The sequence below is a fragment of the Semicossyphus pulcher genome, unplaced genomic scaffold, assembly GCF_022749685.1.
Source record: "Semicossyphus pulcher isolate SPU_LCO1_2020_fin unplaced genomic scaffold, fSemPul1.0.p SCAF_37, whole genome shotgun sequence".
Lineage (NCBI taxonomy): Eukaryota > Metazoa > Chordata > Actinopteri > Labriformes > Labridae > Semicossyphus > Semicossyphus pulcher.
In genome coordinates, this window is record NW_027211712.1 from 272,447 (window position 1) to 299,176 (window position 26,730).

The 26,730-nt window shown below is 45.4% G+C and overlaps 1 protein-coding gene and 1 gene segment (V, D, J or C); one reads left to right on the plus strand and one right to left on the minus strand.

Annotated features, from left to right (window-relative positions):
- Positions 1-1,106: 1,106 nt before the first annotated feature.
- Positions 1,107-2,207, plus strand: LOC138606792 (Ig kappa chain V region K29-213-like). The segment is given in 2 exon segments: positions 1,107-1,154; positions 1,646-2,207. Coding segments are annotated over 2 exon segments (456 nt in total).
- A 3,750-nt stretch (positions 2,208-5,957) lies between these two features.
- LOC138606752 (calcium/calmodulin-dependent protein kinase type IV-like) lies at positions 5,958-26,635 on the minus strand. The gene is made up of 11 exons (XM_069679182.1): positions 25,825-26,635; positions 22,213-22,291; positions 21,545-21,607; positions 20,631-20,713; positions 19,561-19,633; positions 16,523-16,613; positions 15,764-15,838; positions 14,353-14,428; positions 13,776-13,902; positions 9,608-9,760; positions 5,958-9,355 (listed from the first exon to the last, which is right to left on the minus strand). Exons 1-11 carry the CDS (start codon positions 25,929-25,931, stop codon positions 8,852-8,854), a joined length of 1,431 nt encoding a protein of 476 aa, XP_069535283.1. The 5' UTR covers positions 25,932-26,635; the 3' UTR covers positions 5,958-8,851.
- Positions 26,636-26,730: the final 95 nt, after the last annotated feature.

The following is a 26,730-nucleotide window of genomic DNA, read 5'->3' on the forward strand; positions in this document are numbered from 1 at the left end:
GGTGAGAACTTTAAACTTGATCCTATAAGCAACAGGGAGCCAGTGAAGAGACTTCAGTACGGGAGTGATGTGGGACCGTTTGCTTGATCCGGTGAGAAGTCTTGTTTTAGCCGGTTGAGGGCGGGCGTGCTGAGTGAGGTGAGAAGAGCGTAACATTAGTCAATACGCGATGAGATGAGGGCATGTAAGAGCATCTCTAGCTCAGCTGTTGAGACTACATTTCTGAGATTGCACCATGTAAGTGGTGAAAACATGATCCTGTTAGCTGCTTTACATTATTGTCAAACAATGTGGAGTGATCAAAAACTATTCCCAAATCGGAGAGCTTAGAGTGAGCTGCAGAGGAGAGGGGCCCAATGCTTTGCATAATTAAGGGAACTACTTTATCTTGGGCAAAACCAGAACCTCAGTTTTGTCGTCATTGAGTTGTAGATAATTTTTTGTTGTCCAGTCCTGAATAGCGTTTAGGCAGTCTAGGAGTGTAGCCAACCTGAAGGCCTCGCTGGGTTATAATGAGAAGTGGAGCTGAATATCATCTGCATATAAATGATATGCTCCATTAGAACGTTTTAGAATCTGACCAAGGGGCAGCAAGTAGAGGGAAAATAGCAACGGCCCCAGGACTGAGCCCTGTGGTACCCCACAAGATAGGGGAGAGGAGTCACACACAAATTCCCCAATAGAGACAGTAAAAGATCTGTCAGCAAGAGATGATGTGAACCAATCTAACGCTGTGCCTGATATTCCCACACAATCACGAAGCTTCAGTCAGAGACTGTTTGTCAGTTTCTTTACGATAAACAGCTGAAATCTACATCAATGTTGATTAAATATAAAAACACTTTCATCTGTTTCGGCTCATGAACTTACACCTTGTTATTTTAAAGTGTGAGTCCTGCAGGTGTTCTGTGGTCACATTAACTGTCACAATCTGCTCACTGAGCAGCTGCACACTCTAATATTCATGTTTCAACGACCTGCAGTCAGATCCATGTGGCATGCTCTGAGTGACAGACTGGTGAGCAGGAGGCTGCACTGTGGCTCCGATTGGTGGAAACGCTCGGCTGGTTAGAAGCAGAAAAACAACACAAGTGTGTGCAGTCAGAGGACGATGGAGTCTGAGCAGGTCTGTGTGATCCTGATGTGTCTCTGCGGTGAGTCGGACTTTATTTACCTTATTTAATCATCTCTGAACATTGAACACACACACACAAACACACACACACACACACACACACACACAGATACAGATGTTGTTTATGAGGCTCAGTTCATCTTTAAACTAGTTATTAGACAGACTGTGGAGCTGTTTCTCATTTTACACCAAGTTAAGAAATGTTATGCTGAAAATTCCTTCAAAATAAAGCTTCCTGTCTGAAGGTTAAAAACCATTAAAGGGTTTCTGAATGTTTACAGCTGCAACTTGAACTTTTAAGTTACCTGTTTCTAGCTTCTCACATGTGACGATGCTGTAAACAGTTTGTGTTCTGGATTTAATGTTAGATGTTATAAAGTCCCACCAACCGCCAAATACCATCAAAAAGCTGGTGTTAGTTAACGTTCAGGGTCCATGTTAGATAAAAAAACACACCGATCTTCTTTAAGTGCAGGAACTTCATTTTAACTGTTCTTTGCTGTATTGCAGGTGTCTGTTGGGAGCAGCACGTCACCACTCTGCCAGCCTTCACTCGACACGTGAAAGTCGGGGAGGACGTCACCCTGCAGTGCCCCCTGCTGGACGCCTCAAACACCACCAGCAGCACTACTGAAGCCCCGCCTGGCTCCGCCCCTCCTGGCCCGGCCCCCTACATACTCAGCTGGTACAGGAAGTTAGCAGGCCAGAGCCCCGAGATGCTGCTCACCATCAGGTCCACAAACAGCTCTGAAGTCAAGTACGGCTCCAGTGTCCGTCCTGATAAAGTCACAGCAGCAGACGACGGCTCGCTGCGGCTTCACGGGTCACAACGGAGCGACGCGGCGGTTTATTACTGCGGGATCAGTCAGGGAGAGAACCGGATGGTGGGGGGACGCACAGAGAGGGAGGGGCCTCTGATCTGATGCAGATCGACGCAGTTTTAGTTTGACAAGTTCACATGGACACAATCCCTTCATTGTTACTGTGTGACCTTTGTTAATCTTCTTTAAGTACTATTTGACCTTGTTCAGTATTTGACCACTGATGTGAATTCTTCTGTAATGTGCTTCATTAAATCCTCGGTTCATAAAGTGTCTGTGTGTCTATAACTGATTATTTTACTGACATTTGACTTTCAATTAGTAAAAAACTTCCTGACTGAAGTGAGAGAAGGTGTTTATTATTAACAGATTTACTTTGGTGAGAAACAGGAAGTGAGGTCAGGTCTCAGACAAACTAGCCCTGCAGTTTGGAAGACCTTTATTTTGAAAGGAGCAGCATGGTGAATACTTCTACTTTGGAAACAAATATAGTCGAACCTTTTATAATTTCATGAGTCTGTTTTGTGATAATACGTTTTGACGCTGCAGACAGACAGACAGACTAACAGACAGACAGCAGACAGACAGACAGGCGGGCAGGTTGTTTCTGACCCACCTCTTGTAGTTGATCCGCTCCGTCTCCATCCTGTCAGATAATCCTGCTGCACCTGTTGCTGCGACGCCATTTTGTTTGTTGACAGAGCTCCTCTTCTTCCCGCGTCTTCCCCGCGATTCCCACGAGCCAACCAACTGGCTAACCGCATTATTAGCGACAAAAGAAAACAAGCTAGCTCTACTGGTAAGTCCTTGCCTGTTTTCAGCCGCAGAGAAACAGACCTCAGTTTAGTTCTGTCTGCAGGGTCCTGTCGCTTCATGTCTTCACATGTTATTGTTAAATATGATTTAGCTGTGGTTAGTTGATCATTTTTCAACCAGCTTCTCATGGCTTCTGATTCTTCTCATTCTTATCTGACCGTCTTTCAATTAGACTGCAATACTCTCTGTCACCACACAGACTGACGGAGTTTTAACCCTTACAGTCTAGAGGGCGCTGTTTCACTCATTTATAAAGACTCAAACGTAATTTTTCTTTACTGACATGAATTTAAAACTACTAGTGAAAAGAGAATGTGAGTACAGACAGTATGAATAGTTCTCTGTTCTTAACAACTGAAACTTAATCTCTGAGATCTGTTTAACTTTTTATTTCCATTGGTGGAAGAAATATTCAGATCCTTCGAGCAAACGGTCCCAGATATTGTGTTTCTTTTGCTTTCAAACTCCTATTACAGGAATATCCAACTGATTATTGCATCACATGTTTTTGGCTGTATGTTGATTTATTGTTGTTTATTGCTTTTGGTTTAAACTTTGCTTTTATTGTGAATCCCACTTTAATTATTTGGGATTCTGGCCTTTATTTTAAACGCTGATTTGACTTCAGTACGTGATAAACATCAGTGAAATGTTCTTGTTCATTGTCGCCTCGGTGAAGCTGAAGCATATATTTAAAAGAAATATCAGAGAAGAGTAGAAATGTTTCTTTGAAGGAGAAATGCATCAGATTATTAAATGTTATTTAACTTCTTAAAGTGAAGAGCTGAAAAGTCACATGAAACTCCTGCTGTCACATAAATGTAGAGTAAATGAGAGTACAAAGTGGGAGCATGAAGTTGAAGTAGATGGACCTGCCAACACTTTAAACTTGATGTTGAGCTCAGACTCATCATGAAACTGTACGAGGCTCATTATGTCAAAAACACGTGATAAATGAATATAAATATAAATATTCCTCCTTAAAGAGTGAAACGTGACAGTCTGTGATCTTTTTTGAGCACCAACAGTCGAATCAACAGAACAAAGGGATAAAATTTCCTGTTTTTCTGTCGTTCACCAACCGTCTGCACCAACGGCCGGCGTGATCCCGGAGCGGTTTGTGTCCTCTGAGGACTGAGGCCGTTCTGCTCCGGCAGTTTCTCATGAGGATCACAAACACACAGAGACCTGCAGGAGTCAGAGCAGAGACCGCAGCAGGGGCGACACGACTGACAGCACAGGTAAAGATCTATTTAAATACAGATTTTTACTTTAAATAAGAAAGCTACATTATATTAAATGGACTTAATCCACAGTAGAAACCATCGTCTGGACTTTGCAGTAAGATGAAGACCACATTCTTGATCATCTTTTTGGAAACCTGAAGGAAAACATTTAAACGTTTCATTTCTGTCGCAGCGACGACGCAGCTTCACAAATTAAGCTTTAAAACTCGATTATTTCCCAACAGCAACATTTATTGAAAAGTGAATTCAGCTGTTCTGGTGACCAAAGAGCTTCTAATTAACACTACCATCATTATTTTTTACAGTATAATTATTGACAGTATAATTGATCCTCAGCAGGTCTGTGATTTCAGGTGAGAACAGAAGACTTGAGGATGAACTCAGCCCTGACCCTCCTCCTCCTCCTGCGGTGAGACAGAACGTGGTGAACTGCTCCTTTAACCCTGATTACTGGCTGTGTTTGCTCTTCATGTATGTCATCCTGTCTTCACCTGCTGCAGATGTTGCTGTGTTTGCTCTCTGCCCAGAGGACAGTCTGTCTCCTTCTCCATGGCCTTCAGCAGAGGAACTCAGCTGCTGGTGGACGAGGGTGAGGAAGACGACGGTGCTCTTCATCGTCCGAACAAGACGACAGGTTGACTCCAAACACTAAAGATCATTCCATTTAACATCCCTGATGTTTGTTTTATGTGGGAGATGAAGGACACATCCTCAAACAGAACTCCCAGATTCCTAACAGTAGTGCTGGATGCCAGGCTGATGCCATCAGCAGCTGTATCATTAGAGAAAGAGTCTCTAAGGTGGTTTTGGCCGAGCACAATAACTTCAGTTTGTCTGAATGAAGTGGCAGAAAGTTTCTAGTCATCCAGATCTTTATGTCCTTAAGGCATGCTTCTAGTTTAGATAGCTGATTGGTTTCGTCTGGCTACATTGATAAGTATAATTGAGTATCATCTGCGTAACAATGAACATTAATGTTTTACCTTCTGAAGATTTGACCTGCATCAGCTCATAATGTCATCATTGGTTTATTTTCTTACATGAAGCCTGTTTCAGCTGGTTTTTAAATCTGCTCTTTAAATCAACTTTATCGTACGATGATGTCATCGTGCGTCTGCAGGTTCTGCTCCGTCCGTTCAGATCTTCTCGTCCGTCCGGCTCTCTCAGGATCCAGGATCTCCTCGCCTGCTGGTCTGCCTCCTGTCTGGACTAAACTCACCTGTGCAGGACGTCCTGTGGTGGGTAGATGACACGCTGGTGACATCATCAGAGGCCCAGGTGTCGTGGGCGAGGTCAGAGGTGGATGGGGCCTACAGTGCCACCTCAGTGTGGGAGGTGTCGGCGGCAGACTGGAGGTCCGGATCCACTTACAGGTGCGGGACGATGCAGGAGGAACGAGTATACAGACAGAAACTCTGTTCAGGGGACTGAGTGGGACTCAGAGGTCACAGGTTCGATTCCCAGACTGGACAAACACATGAGCAGCTCCACTGTGCTGCTGGACGGTTTAAGGACTGACATATCACATATATATCATCATGTGTGAGACAGAGTCACAGGAAAGACATTAAAAATGTTTCTCTTTATATTCACGTTTCACTCACCTTTGTCTTCACTTCTGCTGTGTGCGTGTGTGTACGTGCGTGTGCGCGTGCGTGTGTGCGTGTGTGTGTGTGTGCGTGTGCGTGTGTTTACGCTCTGACATGCAGGTCAGTAAATGAAAGGATTCAGTGTGTCTCCTGTTCGTGTGAACTCATAACACCAGTCTGTAAACCATGTGTACAGAGTGAGCTGAGCTTTAAATGTTACAGTGATGTTATGAATAAAACCAGCGTCTCAGATCCGACATGTTCATCGCAGCACTGACTCTATCACCTGTGTGCATGTGATGCCAATGTCAGTCAGACTGAACTCAGACCAGCGGCTCACACAGTCCTGCAGGATTCAGAGTCTTTAATCTGATATGATCAACAGAAAGTAAAGAATACATGCAGAGATACACGCGACAGCGACACGTCACGCTGTCGGTTTATATGTCATCCTTCAAAATAAAAAAGGTACAAGGTCACTCAGCAAACACAAAACAAACACCATTTACAGTTTAGCCCCGCCCACCTCAGACTGCCCCACGCGCCCCCCGAGGTCGAGATAAATAGAAGAAAATATTCATGTTGTCACGTAAGAGTATAGATGTAAATCAAACATACAGAGTTCATGCTGTTCACCAGGACAGAGACGCATCCAGGGTTCATTTGGCAAGAAGGTCTGAACACCTGAGGACAGGTGAGCGTGCTGAGGACGCTGTTTGAATGGCACTATTTAAAGAGGAACCAAACACACACACACCTCCACCTGTCGGCTGCTCCAAACACACACACACCTCCACCTGTCGGCTGCTCCAAACACACACACACCTGAGGTTGTGTTTTGTTTCTCTGCAGGATTTCAAACTAAAGGTTTACCGGCCTAAAAGACTCGGAGGACAGAAATCCTGCGACATGAATACAAAGATTTTTTTCAACCTGAGCAACAAACTGCTCACCTGCTGCGAGGCTGCGTCTCAGAGTTGATCAGCATTCAGATGAAGGTGATGGTTTAAAGGCTTCACAGACGTAGACGCAGGTTGTGTTAAACAAACGGGGATAAATTCAAAAGATCACAAGGCAAACATTTGTTTCACTCTTGAGCTGAACAGCTTCAGATTAGATGCACTCTCGGGTCGTGTCATGAGGTCAAACATCAGCGAGTTCAGCCAAACAAAGAGAATCAGGATCTTTTGAGATGCAGCTCAAACAGGTCATGTCTTTGTTTGTTCCACGCTTCACCAGTTTCAGATGTTAGCTGTTAGCCACAGGAAGTAAATGTTTCACAACTTCCCTCCAAAGGAATGGAACTGAGCGCGAGCGTCAGGTCTGTATTCACCGGGTTTTACTGCGTGCCGCTCACAGCTGATATTTTTAGCCTTTGTTCACCGACAGTCAAAGAAGAATCTGTGTTCGGGTGGTTTGGTTCCTCTTTAAAGATAAGCCCCTTAAAGGACACGTGTTCCTCTTCACTATCAGGATTGTTTAGTATGGTGGCTGAGACAGAACAAAAAGTACAACAGCCTGAGAAAAACAAACAGGAGCTCTTTGAGAAACCGCAGACTCATATTCGGAGTGAGACGTCTCACAACGTTCTCTATATGCAGGTACACACTGTTTATTTCTGTCGTATTGATATGTAAATGAGTTTTAATACAAGAACTGTTCCTTCTTGCAGAGAAGTTAAAATATCCTCCCTTATGCAGACGATACTGTCTTCTATATGGGGCCTGTTAGCAGTTATTACTACGCTTCAGACGGGGCCAGCTGTAAGCCACGAGGTTCAGAATCATGTCAACACGCCGACCTGTCTGAGGCGCTGTGAACGCAGCAACTCCAAGATGTGTTTCTCAATCTGCAGTCCTGTTTGGACTGTCCTGGCCACCGTAGGTTTGCATGTTGTATTTGAAGGGCATTTTGTCTGCCTGCTGGACTCATAATTTTTTCTTTCTCGAGACGTCTGCATGGTGTTGATCGTTTTGGAAGCCCCTGTACAGAGAGAGGTAGAATGTGTGGTTTCAGATCAGATAAAGTTTCATTTTCAACAAAAGTCCAATCTGACATTTTTGGGGGTCTGAACACCAAACGTGTCTCTGGTCGAGCTGAGCGCTAAAGATGTCATTAATCTGTCTAAAACCAAACTATGTACAGTGCAAATAGGAGATCATCATCACTGCTGATAGAGCGTAAACAACACAACGTTTTACTACAAGCTCACAAACACAACACGTCACTTACCTGCACGCTACACACTGGATCTACTCACACAGCTGCGTAATGAAGTCAGCGGGAGTCAACAGTAAAGAGTAGAAAGGATAAAAAACTCAAAGCAGATTGTCTCTTCAGGTTGCGTGTGAAGCAAACACAACCAGAAAGCTCCTGAATGTCGTCCGAGTTAACAACATGTGAAGCAGCACACACATGCTCCGAAACTAAAAGGGATGCAGAAGACGAAGAAGCAGAGAAACCCGAGCGAGACGAAGACGCTCTCTCCTCTCGTACTTCACATGTCCATGCAGGCGTGCGCCATATTTAATAAAGTTTAATAAAATACAATCAGTCAGCTCCGTCCAGAGCGTCGATCAAAACTTCACCTTCAGAACCACAAGAAGAAGAAGGAGCCAGAGAGGAGACCGGAGTCTGTCCCAGATCAGAGCTTTGAGGTGTTTGACAGTGAGACATTCAGATGGATCATTATCATCAACCAACACACCTTCAGCACACCTACAGCACACCTACAGCACACCTACAGCACACCTTCACTATACCTTACCAGTACACCTACAGGTAAAAGTGTTTGTGCACAGATTACAAACCACACGTGGAGCTTCAGAGATGTTCGTCTTGTTTGTGTGTTTTTCACAGATCCATCTGAACAACTGACCGTCAAAGAAAATGCAGAGCTAAAGCATCACCTCTGTCCATGTGAGGACCGTGCTGCTGTGTTTAATACATCTGAAACAAAAAGTCCTGATTTGGGACAAATTCTTTCTGTCGTTATATCCTGAACAACTGAGAACAACTGTCCAGGCTGCAAATATCCCCAACAAGCCCTCATCAGCTGTTAGCATGTTAGCATAACAGCAGAGCAACAGAACAGGAAGTAGTGTCACAGGTTAAACGTTAGCTCTGGATGATACGTGAACGTCTTGGTTCCAATAAATGATCGAGGATGTTGAAGAACTGATATTTTTATGGTTCTGTGAATCTGAAGCAGAGTGAAGCGTCTCCGCTCTGTTTGTCAGGTGATCACTGGCAGTGGGTCTTACTGGCTGGCCCCGCCCCCGGCGTGAAGCCATTGATGAGGCTGTTGGGACTTGGAGGTGTGGCCAGCGTGGGTGTGGCCTCAACCCTGGAGGCGGGCTCCACCACAGAGCAGCTCTTCTGCGGCAGTCGGGGTTGGGCCGGCATGGTTTTGGGGACAACAGACGCCTGTCGAAGCCCGTCAGCCCGCAGCGGCGGTCTGGTGGGGGCGGGGCCTGTGGGCATGATGTCAGAAGTGGGGGGTTTTGGGCTGCGTGGAGGGGAGGGGCTGAGAGCACTTTGTTCGGTGGTTTTGGATTCTTCTTCCTTTTGCTGATCTCGGGGTTGGGACTCTTTGTGTGAGGGGGCGGGGCTTGATGAATCAGGAGGCGGGTCCTGCTGCATGCTGCTCTGCCTGGAAGTCCCTGAGCCTGGGATCTCACAGCTGTCGGTGCGACGGCGTGAGCCCTCGTGCATCCGACTGGTCGCCACAACGGCCTTCATGGCCGCCTGTGGACACATTGAACATGAACTTAGACAAAGTCACAACACATGGAGTTGCTGCTGTTTTATAGTTTACCAGTTCTTCTCACAGATGCTGTACATCATCTGTAAACATCATCTTAAACATAATGAGGACTGGCAGGGATCACTGCACAGCCAGTACAGGTGATATGATTACACACATATGGACATGACAGTGCGTATTAACCCTTGGCTGTTATTTTCCCTCAGTCGTCTACACTAAGAAGCCGTCCTCACCTTAAGTTTGCGTCGAGCGTTGAACTCCTGTAGCTTCCTCTGGGTGGTGTCCATGTGGGAGAAGCGGGCGGCTTTGCCCAGCACCCAGGGGTGCTGCAGGGCCTCCCGCACACTGAGGCGCTTGTGAGGGTCGAGGACGATCAGCTTACTGACCTGCAGAGAGACAAACAGGGACACGACTGAGTTCAGACCTCTCCAGGTAGGAATCCTCTTCAGGCAGCGTTCAGTGTGGCAGAGGAAAAGTCTGAGTTTATTCGCAGTTAACTATTAAGTTCTACAAGACGACTCTCAAGTCCCTCCACACGAGGCCAAGACCTCCAGACAAGTCAAAGGAAAGCTCAAGCTGTTCGAGAGTAAAGTTTGAAGTCATTCCAGACGAGATATTCAGAACAGGTTCGAATCATGTCTTGATCAATCTATGATCCAGTCGGCTCTGACGACGATACAGCCTCTTTGACCATGTCGCGGCGTGTAGCCGACAGTTAGTGATACACGACTTCCTTCTCCGCGTGCTGCATCGTTACAGAAAAACAATTTTCTTGTGATCGACTTTAATCATCTGATGCATTCGAGGGAGTCGGGAAATCTGAATGCTGAACGGCTTTGTGACACACATCAGGGAATTTATCTCAAGTAGAATTTTAGATCTAGAACAGATTGTTAGCTGTTAGCTGTTAGCATGCAGACGTCTGTTTATAGAGAATAATAAGAAGCTAAATCACTGTCAGATGAAGCTGATGGAGCCGAGTCGTTAAGGTGGATTAAGCTCCACACAAACTGTTTTTCCTGCACACGCCACAGCCTGCTGATACGTGATTGGTCAATATTACTCAGACTAAAAGCCTACTACAAACAGTAACCAGAACGGTTGACGTCCCGGAAATCCACGTCGCTGCCCACAGATTTACATTTCTATGTAGAATCTGTAAATAGAGATCATGTCTTGAGTAAAGAAGAAATCCAACATTTGAGAGCAGTCCTAGTCAAGTGTCAACCAGTTTAGTCTAGTCTTTAGTTATGAAGTAACCCAAGACTAGTTCAAACAGGTCCAAGTTCAGTCAGTCCAGCCAAGTCCAAGTTTGTCCCCAAACAATGTTACAATGTTAGTTTCATGTAGCAGACGCATAATTTAAGAGTTAATACGACACAAGCAACGATCGAGACAGGAGGGGGCGGAGTCAGTAAGAGCCAACACACAGCTTCAGGTGTGATCGGACACTGGTGCAAACAGGAAGTGTATAGGGCTTTTTTTTATGATAATCATCATCAGCAACATCAACAAGATCAGTATCATCATCATCATCATCATCATCATGAAAATCCTAACCAACATCAATAACATCCTCGATGTCATCATCATCAGTAGCCTCAGTTTCATTAAGGTCAGAGGTCATAAAGAGCTGGGTCTGTAGCTTCTTCTTAAAGGTGAAAGGGACTCTGCGGACCGAATGGAGTTTGGTAGCTCGTTCCACCACCGGGGGGCGACAGAGGAGAAGAGTCTAGTTAGAGACTTAGAGCCCTGTTGTGATGGGAGCACCAGGCGCCTTTCATTGGCAGAGCGTAGTGGGCGGGACGGAGTGTACACCTGGATGAGGACGTTCAGGTAGGCAGGAGCCGTTTTTGTTGCCGTTTTGTAAGCGAGCAACAGGGTTTGAATTTCATGTGAGCGGCGACTGGGAGCCAGTGGAGGGATATGAGCCGTGGAAGGATATGAGCAGTGGAGGGATATGAGCAGTGGAGGGATACCAGCAATGGAGGGATACCAGCAGTGGAGGGATACCAGCAGTGGAGGGATACGTGCAGTGGAGGGATACCAGCAGTGGAGGGATACCAGCAGTGGAAGGATATGTGCAGTGGAGGGATATGTGCAGTGGAGGGATACCAGCAGTGGAGGGATACCAGCAGTGGAAGGATATGTGCAGTGGAGGGATACCAGCAGTGGAGGGATACCAGCAGTGGAAGGATATGTGCAGTGGAGGGATACCAGCAGTGGAGGGATACCAGCAGTGGAGGGATATGTGCAGTGGAGGGATACCAGCAGTGGAGGGATACGAACAGTGGAGGGATATGTGCAGTGGAGGGATACCAGCAGTGGAGGGATACCAGCAGTGGAAGGATATGTGCAGTGGAGGGATATGTGCAGTGGAGGGATACCAGCAGTGGAGGGATACCAGCAGTGGAAGGATATGTGCAGTGGAGGGATACCAGCAGTGGAGGGATACCAGCAGTGGAAGGATATGTGCAGTGGAGGGATACCAGCAGTGGAGGGATACCAGCAGTGGAAGGATATGTGCAGTGGATGGATACCAGCAGTGGAGGGATACGAACAGTGGAGGGATATGTGCCATTTTGGGTTGATTGAAGATCAGTCGCGCTGCTGCGTTCTGGATCATCTGCAGGGTTTGAATGTGCATGCAGAAGGCCTGCCAGGAGGGAATTTCAGCTTCTACCAGCAGGTGTGTTGCATGCTCTGACAGGTAGGGTCTGATCTTCCTGATGTTGTACAGGGCATATCAACATGACCGAGCAATCGAGGCCACGTGAACCTTAAAGATTAGCTGGTCGTAAATTATGACGCCCAGGTTCCGGGCAGACTTAGTGGGTATGAGTTCAGTTTGTCCGAGCTGGATGTTGATCTGTAGTTGCATAGAGGGACTGGCTGGGATGACAAGGAGCTCAGTCTTGGACAGGTTGAGCTGAAGGTGGCGTTCTTTCATCCATTTAGAGATATCGGCAAGGCATGAAGAGATACGTGCCAAGACTGTAGTGTCATCTGGTGGGAATGACGGGAAGAGCTGGGTATCGTCCGCATAGCGATGGTATGAGAAACCATGGGAGCAGATGATTGCACAAAGTGAGGTGGTATATATTGAAAAGAGAAGGGGACCGAGCACTGACCCTTGAGGCGCCCCTGTGGATAAGCTCTGGGGTTTGATCACTTCTCCTTTCCAAGATACTCTAACAGATCTCCCTGAGAGGTAGGACATGAACCAGAGGAGGGCAGATCCTGAGACACCAAGCTCAGAGAGAGTGGAGAGGAGGGTTTGGTGGTTCACTGTGTCAAAGGCGACTGACAGATCTAGCAGCAATAGAGCTGAGGACTGTCATTCAGAACTCTCTAGTCATACTCAAATAATTGCACACAAGTCTCTAGTCAAATAAATTCAAGCTACGTTTAAACTCCTTAAGAACAAGTCCAAGTCAAGTATGATGGCATGTAAGACAAACCAAGTCATTTGAGACACGTCTGAGTCAGGTCCAAATTCATTCAGAAGTCCCAAGTTCTAGTCAATCTGAATAATTCATTCAACACTGGTGTAAAGTCACTCTAAACACATCGAAGACACGCCCTGAAACAAGTTCAAATCAAGTCACGAAGTCACTTCACAACAAATTCAAAATCAAGCTAACGTTTTCATTCATCTCAGATGAGACCAAGTTTCAAGATATTCAAGTCCAAGTCATTTAAATAAAGTCATTCAAGACCAACCCTTTTCAGACAGAAGTCTTGAATCATTATAAAACAAACTTGAAACTGTTCCAAGTTTTTTATTTTGTTTATTATTATTTATCAGAGACATGTCTAATGTCATTCCATATATACTGTGTACGTTTAACTGGAGTGTTAAGCTATTTAAGACACATTCTGTTAAGTCTTTATTCTTTAAAAGTCCAGGTCTACTACCACGTCATTCAAGAACTCATTCTATTCAAATAAGTCCATCATTCAAGTCCAAGCCATTTGAGAGGAGTCTTAGTCAAGTCTCACGTCATTCAGGACCATAACATGTCTGGAAGTTTTAAAACGTATTGGACAGAGTTCTGCATCAACGCAAACCACTGAGGAAGGGTCTAACTGAAATATCAACAGGTTCCAGATGAGTCAAGTCTTTTGATACAAGGCGAAGTCCCTGCTGAACAAGTTCAGGTCATTCAAGACGTGTCAGTCCAGTCATGTAGGACTCAAATGGTACGTGTCTTGATTAGAAAGCTTCAGAGTGCTATGAGAGGTCAAGTCTCAGATTATTACAAGAAAGTAATCTAATTAACTCAGATGAAGTCTTTCTTTTTGTACTGTTTGAGGTTTTAATATTTTTAAGACTGTGCTTGAAAACTGTTTTGAACAAGGCATAACTTGTCACAACTGTGGAGAAAGAGAGGAACACACCAAATCCTTGGCATTGAGGGAAACCTCGTCCCACCACGGAGACACAAACTCGTAATCGCAGTTGAGGATGCGGCTGTACATGTACTGATCCCCCCTCGGGTCGAAGAAAGGCTCGAACCCACAGAGTCTGAAACACAGAACGCAGTTCAGATCGCAGTTAGTGGCAAAGGTACTCAAGTTTCATGAGCTGAAAACAAAAATAAATGTCACAAGACGTTTTTTCATACATTTTTTCCCAATATATTAATCATCGAAGGTTGAATAATCTCGAGAGGCTAGCTGACTTTTAAAAATGTCACAATAATATTAAACCTCCCTCTGTAGAAAAGAAAAAACACAGTTATTTGTCATGTGATGAGTAAACATCAGACCCATTGGAAGAGAAAAACAGATAAACAGGAAGCAATGGTTCACATTGTGTCATCTTTGAGATGCTGATAGAAGACAGACGGAAGAACTTAAAACACAAAACCAAGATCCATACTGACTGGAGTGAGTCAGTACTGAATCAGATCATCGTATGTGTGTGTGTGTGTGTGTGTGTGTTTGACTGGAAGGCAGGTGTTAATGGACTCACAGTATGTAGAGGATGACGCCCACTGACCACATGTCCACCTCAGGGCCATAGGCATTTCCCCGCAGGATCTCTGGAGCTGCAGGAAGAGCAGAGGAGCTCGTTAGCCGCCAGATGGCTGTCAGAAGCTCTAACTGAGAGTACTGAGAAATCCAACAGAGCAGCAGCTGCAGTGAACGCATCACTGCCCACTACCTGATACCAGAGCAACACAGGTCACTGAAAACATCTACTACAAATATTATGCAATCTACCATGACTACTGTGAAACTGCTACAGCATCTACTACTGCAACACCATCTACTGCTGCTGCAACACCATCTACTGCTGCTACTACACCATCTACTGCTGCTCCTACACCATCTACTGCTGCTACTGCTGCTACTACACCATCTAATGCTGCTACTACACCATCTACTGCTGCTACTGTACCATCTACTGCTGCTACTGCTGCTACTACACCATCTACTGCTGCTACTACACCATCTACTGCTGCTCCTACACCATCTACTGCTGCTACTGCTGCTACTACACCATCTAATGCTGCTACTACACCATCTACTGCTGCTACTGTACCATCTACTGCTGCTACTGCTGCTACTACACCATCTACTGCTGCTACTACACCATCTACTGCTGCTCCTACACCATCTACTGCTGCTACTGCTGCTACTACACCATCTAATGCTGCTACTACACCATCTACTGCTGCTACTGTACCATCTACTGCTGCTACTGCTGCTACTACACCATCTAATGCTGCTACTACACCATCTACTGCTGCTACTGCTGCTACTACACCATTTAATGCTGCTACTGCTGCTGCTACTACACCATCTACTGCTGCTGCTACACCATCTACTGCTACTGCCACTGCTGCTGCTACACCATCTACTGCTGCTACTACACCATCTACTGCTGCTGCTACTGCTGCTACTACACCATCTACTGCTGCTGCTACAACATCTACTGCTGCTGCCACTGCTGCTACTACACCATCTACTGCTGCTGCTACTACACCATTTACTGCTGCTACTACACCATCTACTGCTGCTACTGCTGCTGCTACTACACCATCTACTGCTGCTACTACACCATTTACTGCTGCTACTGCTGCTACTACACCATCTACTGCTGCTGCTACACCATCTACTGCTGCTGCTACAACATCTACTGCTGCTACTACACCGTCTACTGCTGCTACTACACCATCTACTGCTGCTACTGCTGCTACTACACCATCTACTGCTGCTGCTACAACATCTACTGCTGCTACTACACCGTCTACTGCTGCTGCTACACCATCTACTGCTGCTGCTACACCATCTACTGCTGCTACTACACTGTCTACTGCTGCTACTACACCAGCTTCTCGTACAGCTTTGTTTCAGTGTAGAGGAGGTGATAAACTCACCGCAGTACCCTGGTGTCCCACAAACGGTCTTCATGGTCACCTGGTCATCGATGATTTTGGAGAGACCAAAGTCTGCTGTAATAAAAGAGGACATTTTAACATATTGTTCATTGTTTGTTAAACTGTTTTCTGTTGTTTCCCTGATGTGTCTCTGCAGTTTCCTGTGTCTATTTAAAGTGCATGAGGGGGTGAAGCAGTTGTGGGTGGATGCGGAGGAGAATGCATCTCTCTGCAGGAGAGTCTCTGAACCAAAGGAAGGTGTTGGCAGTGAGGAGGCTGAACGAGAGCTTCTTCCATCTGTGACTGTGAGCCGGAGGCCCAGCGGCCATCTGGAGGCCGACACACAGAGCCTCTCCTGCTCCAACAGATAACAGAACCAAACACTAAGGCAGCCTCTCTGTTTTACATCCAGACTGAATGTGTTGTTCAAACTGGAGACAGGAAAATGATGCCGGATTCAGGCTCTTTCCAAATATCATTATTACAAGTTGAGCTTGTACGGACAACAGAAGAAAGGAGGTTAAATATAACTGACTTTCTGCTTCGTCCACTAAATCTCTCACTAAAAATATTTTAACAATTAAATTAGTTATTATGATTTTTTTTTAACACAAACTTTGAAGATCCTCAGGGATAAAATTAAAAATCTACTCAGCAGTAAGTTATTAAAAGTCCCCGTGTACCTAGTTATTGGTTTACAGGCTGAGGTTAAATACAGTTTGTTTTGTTAAATTTAAAGCAGAGTCATATTCTTGTTACCGATCTTCAGCGGAGCGTCCAGCGACAGGTCGGCGTACAGCAGGTTCTCTGGTTTCAGGTCACGATGCACGACGCCGTTCTCATGGAGATACTGAAACACAAACACACAGTAAAGGTTTACTGCAGGATTCACTGTTAGTGCCCTCTTCAGGCTGCACTGTTCATTACAGCCATTAGAAGTGTTAAACAGAACAATGAGGCAGAGATGTAAAAAGCCTTCAGGTGAGGTGGTGTCGGGGGGGGGGGGTCTGAAGAGGATTTGGCAGGTCTGACTGACAGATGGCCTCTTCCTCCAACTCCCAGCATCCCCTGCTGCTCTCTGAACACTCACTTCCTGCTCTCACAGAGACTTTAGCCAGAACTCAGCATCATAGAGACTTTACTTTTCATCTCTATTTTCAGTCTCTTCCTCTCGTCTCTCTCAAACGTTTCACTCTGAAAGCTGCTGTTTGATATCCGTCGCTTTGAATCTGTTTTTGCCTCATAAACATCCGACACACTGATCTTTACTGCCTGTTTATGCTTTTGTCCTCCTCCGCCTGCAGAGCGACGAGTGTGTTCATGTGTTCACACCTCCACGTCCACCTGGTGGGGTCACGACCCACAGTTTGACAAACTGGTGGATAAAATGTTGATGTGTTCAGGGGCTGCAGGATGTTTCTGCACTGCAGATTAACGGCACACACGCAAACATGTTATATAGCATAAAACTGTTCTGTACCCTAACACACACATACGCACACACACGCAGGCAGGCACACACACACACACACACACACACACACACATACACACACACACACACACACACACACACACACACACACACACACAAACATACAGCGGCGTATGTTTCTCTGCTTGATGGATGTAGGTCAGTTGTTTTCAGTGTGTGTTTCTGTGTTTGTTTGTGTGTGTTTGTGTGTGTTTGTGTGTGTGTGTGTGTGTGTTTGTGTGTGTGTGTGTGTTAATCCTCTCTGGTTTTAATCTGTTCAGCAGCAGGATGGAAGCTGCTGTTGCATAAGATGCCTGCAGCTGCTACATGTTGCCTTCATGTGCAGCAATGCCACTGCCAGAAACACCTGCAACCAACTACAGCAACCAGAGACACATCTGCAACCCTCTACAGCAACTAGTGCCAACATCTACAACTAAGTGCTGCAACTACAACACAATCTGAAACCAACCACAGCAATTAATGCCAACAAAATACTGCAACATCTACAGCCTACTATTGCAGCCACATCACCATCTGCAACCATTGCTAACACCTGCAACCATTACTAACACCTGCAACCATTGCTAACACCTACAACCATTGCTAACACCTACAACCATTTCTAACACGTGCAACCATTGCTAACACCTGCAACCATTGCTAACACCTGCAACCAACTACAAAAACTACCACTAGTAGCAACCAAGTAGTAAGACAACTGCAACCACCAACAGCAACATCTACTCACAGGATCTTAATGATAACTCTAAGTCACTGAAACCTAGAAGCTAACCGACGCTAGAAGCTAAGACTAAGTTAGCTCTACCTGGAAGCTAACCGGTGCTAGAAGCTAAGACTAAGTTAGCTCTACCTAGAAGCTAACCGGTGCCAGAAGCTAAGACTAAGTTAGCTCTACGTAGAAGCTAACCGGTGCTAGCAGCTAAGACTAAGTTAGCTCTACCTGGAAGCTAACCGGTGCCAGAAGCTAAGACTAAGTTAGCTCTACCTGGAAGCTAACCGGTGCTAGAAGCTAAGACTAAGTTAGCTCTACGTAGAAGCTAACCGGTGCTAGCAGCTAAGACTAAGTTAGCTCTACGTAGAAGCTAACCGGTGCCAGAAGCTAAGACTAAGTTAGCTCTACCTGGAAGCTAACCGGTGCTAGAAGCTAAGACTAAGTTAGCTCTACCTAGAAGCTAACCGGTGCCAGAAGCTAAGACTAAGTTAGCTCTACGTAGAAGCTAACCGGTGCTAGCAGCTAAGACTAAGTTAGCTCTACCTGGAAGCTAACCGGTGCCAGAAGCTAAGACTAAGTTAGCTCTACCTGGAAGCTAACCGGTGCTAGAAGCTAAGACTAAGTTAGCTCTACGTAGAAGCTAACCGGTGCTAGCAGCTAAGACTAAGTTAGCTCTACGTAGAAGCTAACCGGTGCCAGAAGCTAAGACTAAGTTAGCTCTACCTGGAAGCTAACCGGTGCTAGAAGCTAAGACTAAGTTAGCTCTACCTAGAAGCTAACCGGTGCTAGCAGCTAAGACTAAGTTAGCTCTACGTAGAAGCTAACCGGTGCTAGAAGCTAAGACTAAGTTAGCTCTACGTAGAAGCTAACCGGTGCTAGAAGCTAAGACTAAGTTAGCTCTACGTAGAAGCTAACCGGTGCTAGCAGCTAAGACTAAGTTAGCTCTACGTAGAAGCTAAGCGGTGCTAGAAGCTAAGACTAAGTTAGCTCTACGTAGAAGCTAACCGGTGCTAGAAGCTAAGACTAAGTTAGCTCTACGTAGAAGCTAACCGGTGCTAGCAGCTAAGACTAAGTTAGCTCTACGTAGAAGCTAACCGGTGCTAGCAGCTAAGACTATGGTTTTTTTGGTTCGTTTGTTTTTGAAAGATAATTTTTCTGGCTTTTGCGTTGATTGACAGGACAGCCTCTGTACATGGGGCGCCTGCTCTACCAACTGAGCCAAACCAGCGCCCCGAAGCTAAGACTAGGTCAACACAAAACTAACTACACCAGGGACCCAGCACTAAGTTAACCTGACCTAGAAGCTAACAAGAATAAGAAGCTAACAGGAGGCTAACAAAGGACGTTGTAGATATACTCAGACTCACACTGAAACACTGTGTTGGCCGTTGTGACGGTTTCAGATATAAAAACACCAGAATCGGGGGAATGATTGGAGGATGGAGGAAGTGAACAGTAGTCTAATGAGTTGAAGGATGGATGATCCCCTCTGACTCTGACCAGTGTTTACTGTGTGACAGAACCAGAAATCAGACAGTGCTGGATTTTCCTGATAGAGAGGATGGACACTTAATGCAGCATTCTTACCGCCACAGCCTCCAGGATCTGCTTGATGACGTGAGCGGCGTCTCTCTCGCTGTAGTAACCGCGCTCCACGATCCTGGAGACAAGCACAGCGTAAACACATCATTCTGGGTGAGTTATGAGGATGTTACAAATATAATTATGACTGTAAATCATATTTTTAAAAATCAAGTGGAAAAAGACGTCAATAATATTTATTTTGTTAAAAGGCGTCTGAAGACATCACCGTGTGGTCCACTGGGTCTGCAGCTCAGTGACTTCCACCACAGGACCTCTCTGGTTGTTTTTGTCAATGGAAGTAATTTCTAATAACATAATCAACTGTTCAATCTAAATCTGATTTTATTGAAGGATGCACACGTGTCTGGTTACTGTCACTATGCGCAGCACTATGAGTGAATAAGCTGGAAGCTAATGGGATAACTTTAGTTGTTTTTGGGGGGCTTAACACTTTAAAATAAATTGAATTGAATCGATTATTGATGATATTCTTTAAACATAATAGATACAACAGTATTTTCCTTAGAGGCCCGGGCAGTACAAGTCATTTCAGGGTATATTTGAATGAAGCTAAATATTTTAAATTAAACCATATCGTATGATTTCTTATCAAACTTAAATATTTAAAGGGGAGGTGCAGACAGTGAACAGAGATCTGTAATACAGTTGAAATGTCAGACTGTGTGTTTCTGATCTTCCTTCACATGTTTAAGACTAAATGTTTTCAATGAACATTTTGTAAAATCTATAAAATAAAGTGTGAGTTTGAGAGATGCTGCTGCTGCTCTGCTGTCATAAAGCACGCACAGCTAACACTTAAATCCTGGTGTCGTCTCAGAGACAGTTAAGGTTTGCAGATGTTCCAGCTGTGGAGAGGTGTGAGAGACACGGAGGCTGTCTCTGTCTGTCTTATCTCAACGTCAGAATCAATTTAGAGCTGATGGCAGGTAACGAGATGTCATTAAACGTCTCTGGACGCTCTGTAATCAAGCAATTTTCAGGATAGTGTGTGTGTGTGTGTGTGTGTGTGTGTGTGTGTGTGTGTGTGTGTGTGTGTGTGTGTGTGTGTGTACCTGTCAAACAGCTCTCCTCCTGTCACCAGCTCCAGCACCAGAGCGATGTCAGTGTCTGTCTCAAAGATCTCCTTCAGCTGGATCTGACAGAGAAGAACAAACACAGAATATTTTATAGATCTCTGTATGAGGGCTGACATCCTGCTGGTTGTCGTGCAGATTCAGACTCCTGGTGTTCATCCACCAATCAGAAGAGCCGGGCTGCAGATCCATAACCAGCCCTGGAGTCTGTTGCAGGAAGTCTTTGCGAGTTCAAAGTTAGCCTTGAGCTAATGTCAGTGTTTACCAGATAGATTTACATCTCGAGCATCGAGCTGCAGCTCACAAACTAGTGTTCATGTAGAGTCTTTCTTAATGTTTACAACCACAAACTGTTGTGAAGCTAACTAAACTACATGATGAGGCTAATGTTAGCTTGCTAATATCTAACCAGTTTAGAGTGAAAAGTAATGAAATGATTTACAAAGGTTTATGTTTTAGCCTCTGAAGGATACGATGATCCTTTATTGATCCCCAGAGGAGAAATTCAAGTGATTAGTCCCTTGGTTTGGATGTATTGCTAGCTTTTGATGCTAAAGTGACTTATTGATGCTCCATATTGAACAGATTTACATTTTTCTATTTATTTATTTGTTAAGAATTAATTTGTTAAGTTTTAATGGATCATCCTGATGAAGTAAATCACTAGTTTGAAACTAGCTAGTAGTAACTGAGACTTGAGAAAGGCCTGCACCAAAGCATCAACACAGAAACAACCTTACGTTCTCTAAAACAACCATCCAGGGCATTTACAGTGATATTATTATGACAACACACAATAACTGTCTAATAGTAAAACGTACTACAATGTAAAACAATCCACATGAAGTCTCATCCATACTGTAAATAAGGTCTAATCAAAGAAACATACTTACAATATTTGGGTGTGAGAGTCGCAGCAAGACGCCGATTTCAGTGCGAACTATTTTCTTGTCGATCTGCAACAGACGAAAAGTCTGTGTTAAAATGTTTAAACACAAACAGGAAGTAAAAAAAACTCTGTTTTATCTGAATCCACAAACATTAAAGGGAGACCTCACAGCATTTCTCCTATAGATCAGTACAGACACACTGTAGCTCCAGGACATTTCTAGGCTATCTTAGAGTTCATTACCAGGTCCTATTAATTAAGTGGTGAGTTATTAACATAGAGTTTGATTCTAGGCTAGCTTAAAGTTAGCTAGTACAGGTAGGTGTTGTTAACTAGAGTAAGCTTCATGGTCCAGTTGACTTAATATTATATACTTTGTTAGCTTAGAGTTAGCAACTAACTAACTACTAGGTCCTGTGAACAAAGAGTTATATTATAATTAGCATTGGGTTAGCCTGTAGGACCTTTTAGGAAAGGGTTATCTTTTGCGTTTTGACTTGTTAGCTAGCATATACCATGTGAGTTGTTGCAAGGTGGATTGTTATCCTTTGATGGAGCTAGGCTATTTGTTTTTTCTCTGCTTCCAGTCTTTGTGCTAAGCTAGGCTAAATATTCCTTGCATCATTCCTGTGCTCGTGCCCTCCTGTTCCTCCAACATGATCGACCACTGACCGTTTTCTTGAGGACTTTGAGGGCGTAGGGTTTCTGCGTCTGTTTCTCCTCACAGCGATACACGATGGACGTCGCTCCTCTGTAACAAAAACACAACAACAAACAACAACAGTGTTAACCTGAAAGCTGCCTGACAACAACACCACATACATCTGTCCGGTTTGAGAGCTTTGCTTTGGGTACTTTAAATATATTTTGATGTTAGTACGAAGCCCTCATTCACCACCTCGGACTCATCCTGCCACCATTTCTAACACAGAAGTCGTGTTGACACAAATTCTTCCTGACTGTGTAAATAAAATGTGCCTGTGTATTTGTGTGTGTGTGTTTGTGTGTGTGTGTGTGTAGGGGGGATCTGTTATTCTGCCGGGACAGATGGAGGAAACAGATCCATCTGAAAAACAACCACACATACTCGCACAGTCCAGGCTGGTCTCCATGGCAACAGGACACCTGGTTACAGAGCTGGTGGCGGCCTGCTGACATCATTTTACTGTTTCCACAGAGTTAGTGATGTTTGTTGTTACTGCGATAACAACAAACAACACCTACACACACATCGTGAGTAAACACACACTTTACACACAAACACACACACAGTACACTGTAAACACACACACACACACACACACACACACACACACAGTGCATTAATTATACTATTTATTATATATTTCTTTCTTTATGATAAAAACATGTTAGTGGTGAAGCACAGGACGGTAGTGTGTCTCTCACACCTCTCACTTCCAACATATCATACTGACATTACACATCCAACACCACCATGACAGTCCCATCAGCCTGAGCAGGACTCTGTCTTTACTGCTAATTAGCTCGTGTGAGCATGATAACACGCTACACTAAGGTGGTGAATATGGTAAACATTATACCAGCTAAACATCAGCCTGTTAGCATCTTCACTGTTTGCATGTTAGCATGCTGATGTTACCATGTAGCTCAATGTACAGTATAAGTGCAGCATCACAGAGCTGCTAGCATGGCTGCTAACACCTGGACTCCACTGAGACTGTTTGTGTCTGTAGAGGAGGAGGCAGGGGGCACATTTTCCAGCCCCACCTCAGCCATTCAGAGCGACATCCTCGAGTGTTTCCTTCTGCTGCATTTTATCAGCTCAGTGTTTCACTTTGGTGTGAAAATGTTTAATCTGAAAGATGCTAACATGCTAACACCAAACAGGCCTCTCTGTGAATCAACCTGATGACACACACAGTTGCAGTCATCAGGAGAGAAAAACTGTTTAGAAAAAGCCTGTTGCTATGTCTGCTACAGGTCGCTACTCTTCTCTATTTACATCAGTGCTGAATGAGCTGAGCTGTTGGCTGCCCCTGCTAGCTGCTCCTGTTAGCAGCTCCTGTTAGCTGCCCCTGTTGGCTGCTCCTGTTAGCAGCTCCTGTTAGCTGCTCCTGTTAGCTGCTCCTGTTAGCAGCTCCTGCTAGCACTGTTACATGGATGTACTAACTCTTAAACATAACACTGTTTTCATGTCTAACACTGACTCTGGCTTAATATTATAGCAGAACTAATGATCCTTTCCTGAACACAAGCCAGTACACAAAACAACAACTAATCATAGCACAATAGCGCGGGATGGGTGAGGCTCTTACAACATGTATGTTACTTTATTATTGTTAATTATGACATCATTAGCACCTGGATACAGTGTGAACCAAGCGGCAGCCTCCGGTGTTGAAAAATGAAGCCAATGCGGAAGTGCAAAAAACTGCAGTTCCTCGAGTGGCCACTTGAGGCTCCAGAAAACAAGAAATAACATTACAGCAGAAATAAACATGTTTACAGCCTGGTACAAAAAACGGTTTTGTTATAAATAGCTCATTTTATTGTTCATGATAACTGTACGGGGGGTGAATGTTTCTATAACACACCCGTTTTAATTATATTAAGCCTTAAATCATCGGGGCCGGATCACTTGATGGTGGATCCTGCTGGCTGTCTGCTAGACTTCAACACAGACACAGACACTGAGCTTACCTTCACCTGTTTGTGTTGTTGGAGACTTTTGGGGATTTTTTCATTCAAAGTTTGGACAAATAATCTCTCTGTGGGATTTATGGAACTTTATGGCCGTGCAAGAAGTCTGAGCTCCAGCTTTTCGGTGAGTTAAATGTTCGTGTTATTGTATTGAAATATTGTTAGCACAAAGTAGCAGCTATACTGTGCTCGCTTTAGCTGCTCGTTAGCCTGCGCAGTGTTTATTTATTTAATCGTCGGTCAGTAAATAGGAGTCAGGAGTTGTTGGCTTTTCCCCGGAGAGATTACAGCGGACAGTAGTGATGAAGAGACCGGTCCTTTACGTTTCCCATTACGTGTCGGCTCGCCGCTCTCTCACCGGGCGAGCGAGCAGCGAGTCCGCTACTTCTTTAGTCTGATAACTAAACACCTGCAGTCAGTCACCGACAGAATCTCCTCCTGGCAAAGTCAAACCAGCTCATTCATGATTTATACAGTCTATGGATAATAACCGCTAGCTACGCTGAGGAGCATATAGCCTAGCTTCATAGCCGTAGCTGACTGATTCATGCGGCCCGCCCATCGAGCTCAGCCATAGGCTGTAGCTCGGTCGCGCTCCGCCTCTTTGTCCGTCTCTAGATTAGCCGTCTCTGGCATTTCCAATATGGCGACCCCCAGCAGCGGCGCAATTCGGGCTTCCAAACGCTTCTTCAGAAACCAATGGGTGACGTCACTGAGACTACGTCCATTATTTATACAGTCTATGGTGTGAACCCACCAAGCAGAGACGTGGGTGAACTGGCACAGGTCTGCAGAGCCCCCACTCTCTCTGAGCCTCTTATAAATAAACTGTGGTCAGCTTCCACCACAGATAGAGTCTCATTCTGTGGGAAACATGGGGGTTAACTAGCTCATTAGCAGCTATGAATTAGCCACAGGCACAGACTTTTTAGCTTTGATAACTTAGTGTTTGCTAACCCCTCGCTCCTCTCCAGCTCCACCCTCAAATATGGTCACTTCTCGCTCCAGAAAACAAACATGGCAGCAGCCAAATGGCAGAATTTGAGGCTTCAAAACAGCCACGAACAAGCTAATGGGTGATGTCACAGAGACTATGTCCATAATTTATACAGTTTATGATATCTCAGCATCAGAATCTGAAATTCGGCTAAAGAAACGAACAGGAGCAACTGTAACAGGCTGCACGCGCGGTCGGCACATGTGCACTAAATATCTACAAAAATGTAAAGAAAGTTGTGCTCATCGGACAGAGGTCATAAAACAACACATGTGCGAGGACAGGAGGCGAGGAAAGGAATCAAGGATGCAAAAACTGAGATAAGATGCCCAGGTCTTTAAATCCATCTGTGTGTAGTGCCGATCGACCGCAGCGCCCCCTGCTGTGTGGAGTGTGAACACATGAAGTCAGACTGTGAACCTGTCTAAAGACTTCCATGACACTCTGCTGAGGGTTCACTAATGTTTATGTGCGTTCTGTTTGTATTATAAAGAAAATCCAGAACCTGAACAGGGTTGCACGGACCCTCATGTAGGCGGCTCTGGCCCAATGGGGATCCATGTGAACTCATGTGAACTAATGTGAACTATGAATGAGGTCCAGACCTGCCCAGCTCGGAGCTCAGGTTGTAGAACTCCTCCACCGCCCCATCCCGCCTCGACCCATCCACCCAGAACTCCACCGGCTCCGAACCGGGCCGGGACGTCGGCATGACGACAGCAGAACTCCTCAAACCAGGACCAACGGGACAAGGACCGAGTCCAAGACCACAGCAGGACCGGGACCGGTTCAGACCGGGTCAGATGTGACCCGATCAGAACCAGGAGCGGAGTAATCCAGATCAGATCTCAGATTTAAATCCAGCTCGGTAAAACCCAGATTAGAGGAGCGGAGGGGGGATGATTCATGATCCTGATGGGCTTTAATCCAGACCAGCAGAAGGAGGAGGAGGAGGCGGAGGAGGAGGCGGAGGAGGAGGAGGATCCGCCTGCGCCCTCAAACTCTCAATCAGGACCGTGTTTCAGAGATAAAGACGGAAAACTCGGAGAGGAGCAGATGTGTTAAAACCCAGACAGACAGGCTCTCTAATCCAGACTACAGCCGGAGCCGGGACCCAGACACACCAGGTCCGGATGTGTCGCAGCTTCCATCAGGCCCTAAACCCTCTCAGATGTCGGATCACTTCAGTCCATCATCCCTCCAGGGTTTTATTCGTATTTCCGTGTTTTTGCCGGCAGAAACGGTCCGTCCGTCTCCCGGAGCGCAGCTGGCTCCCTGCGGGGAGATGCAGCCCGGAGAGCCGCGACAACAGCCCCGGTGCCCGGCAGCGTGTCACCGGGTAGCAGAGAGCGGAGCCCGGCCGGCTCGGTGCGGGGTGTCGGAGCTCGGAGCTCGGAGGTTTGATTCCCGGGCAGGGCTGCTCCAGATGTCCGCTGGATCTGCAGAGAGAGATGCTGCTGTAATCTCACAGTCCCGCCCCCTGTCACCAAGGCGACCAATCATAGCCCTGC

Coding starts and splice junctions, on each gene's coding strand:
- LOC138606752 (XM_069679182.1), bottom strand. CDS start 25,931: ATGCCGACGTCCCGGCCCGGTTCGGAGCCGGTGGAGTTCTGGGTGGAT. Junction 16,614..19,560: donor AGATCCTGGAGGCTGTGGCG/GTAAGAATGCTG, acceptor TTTGTGTTTCAG/TATCTCCATGAGAACGGCGT. Junction 9,761..13,775: donor CCCTCAATGCCAAGGATTTG/GTGTGTTCCTCT, acceptor GTCTCTCTGCAG/GTCAGTAAGCTGATCGTCCT.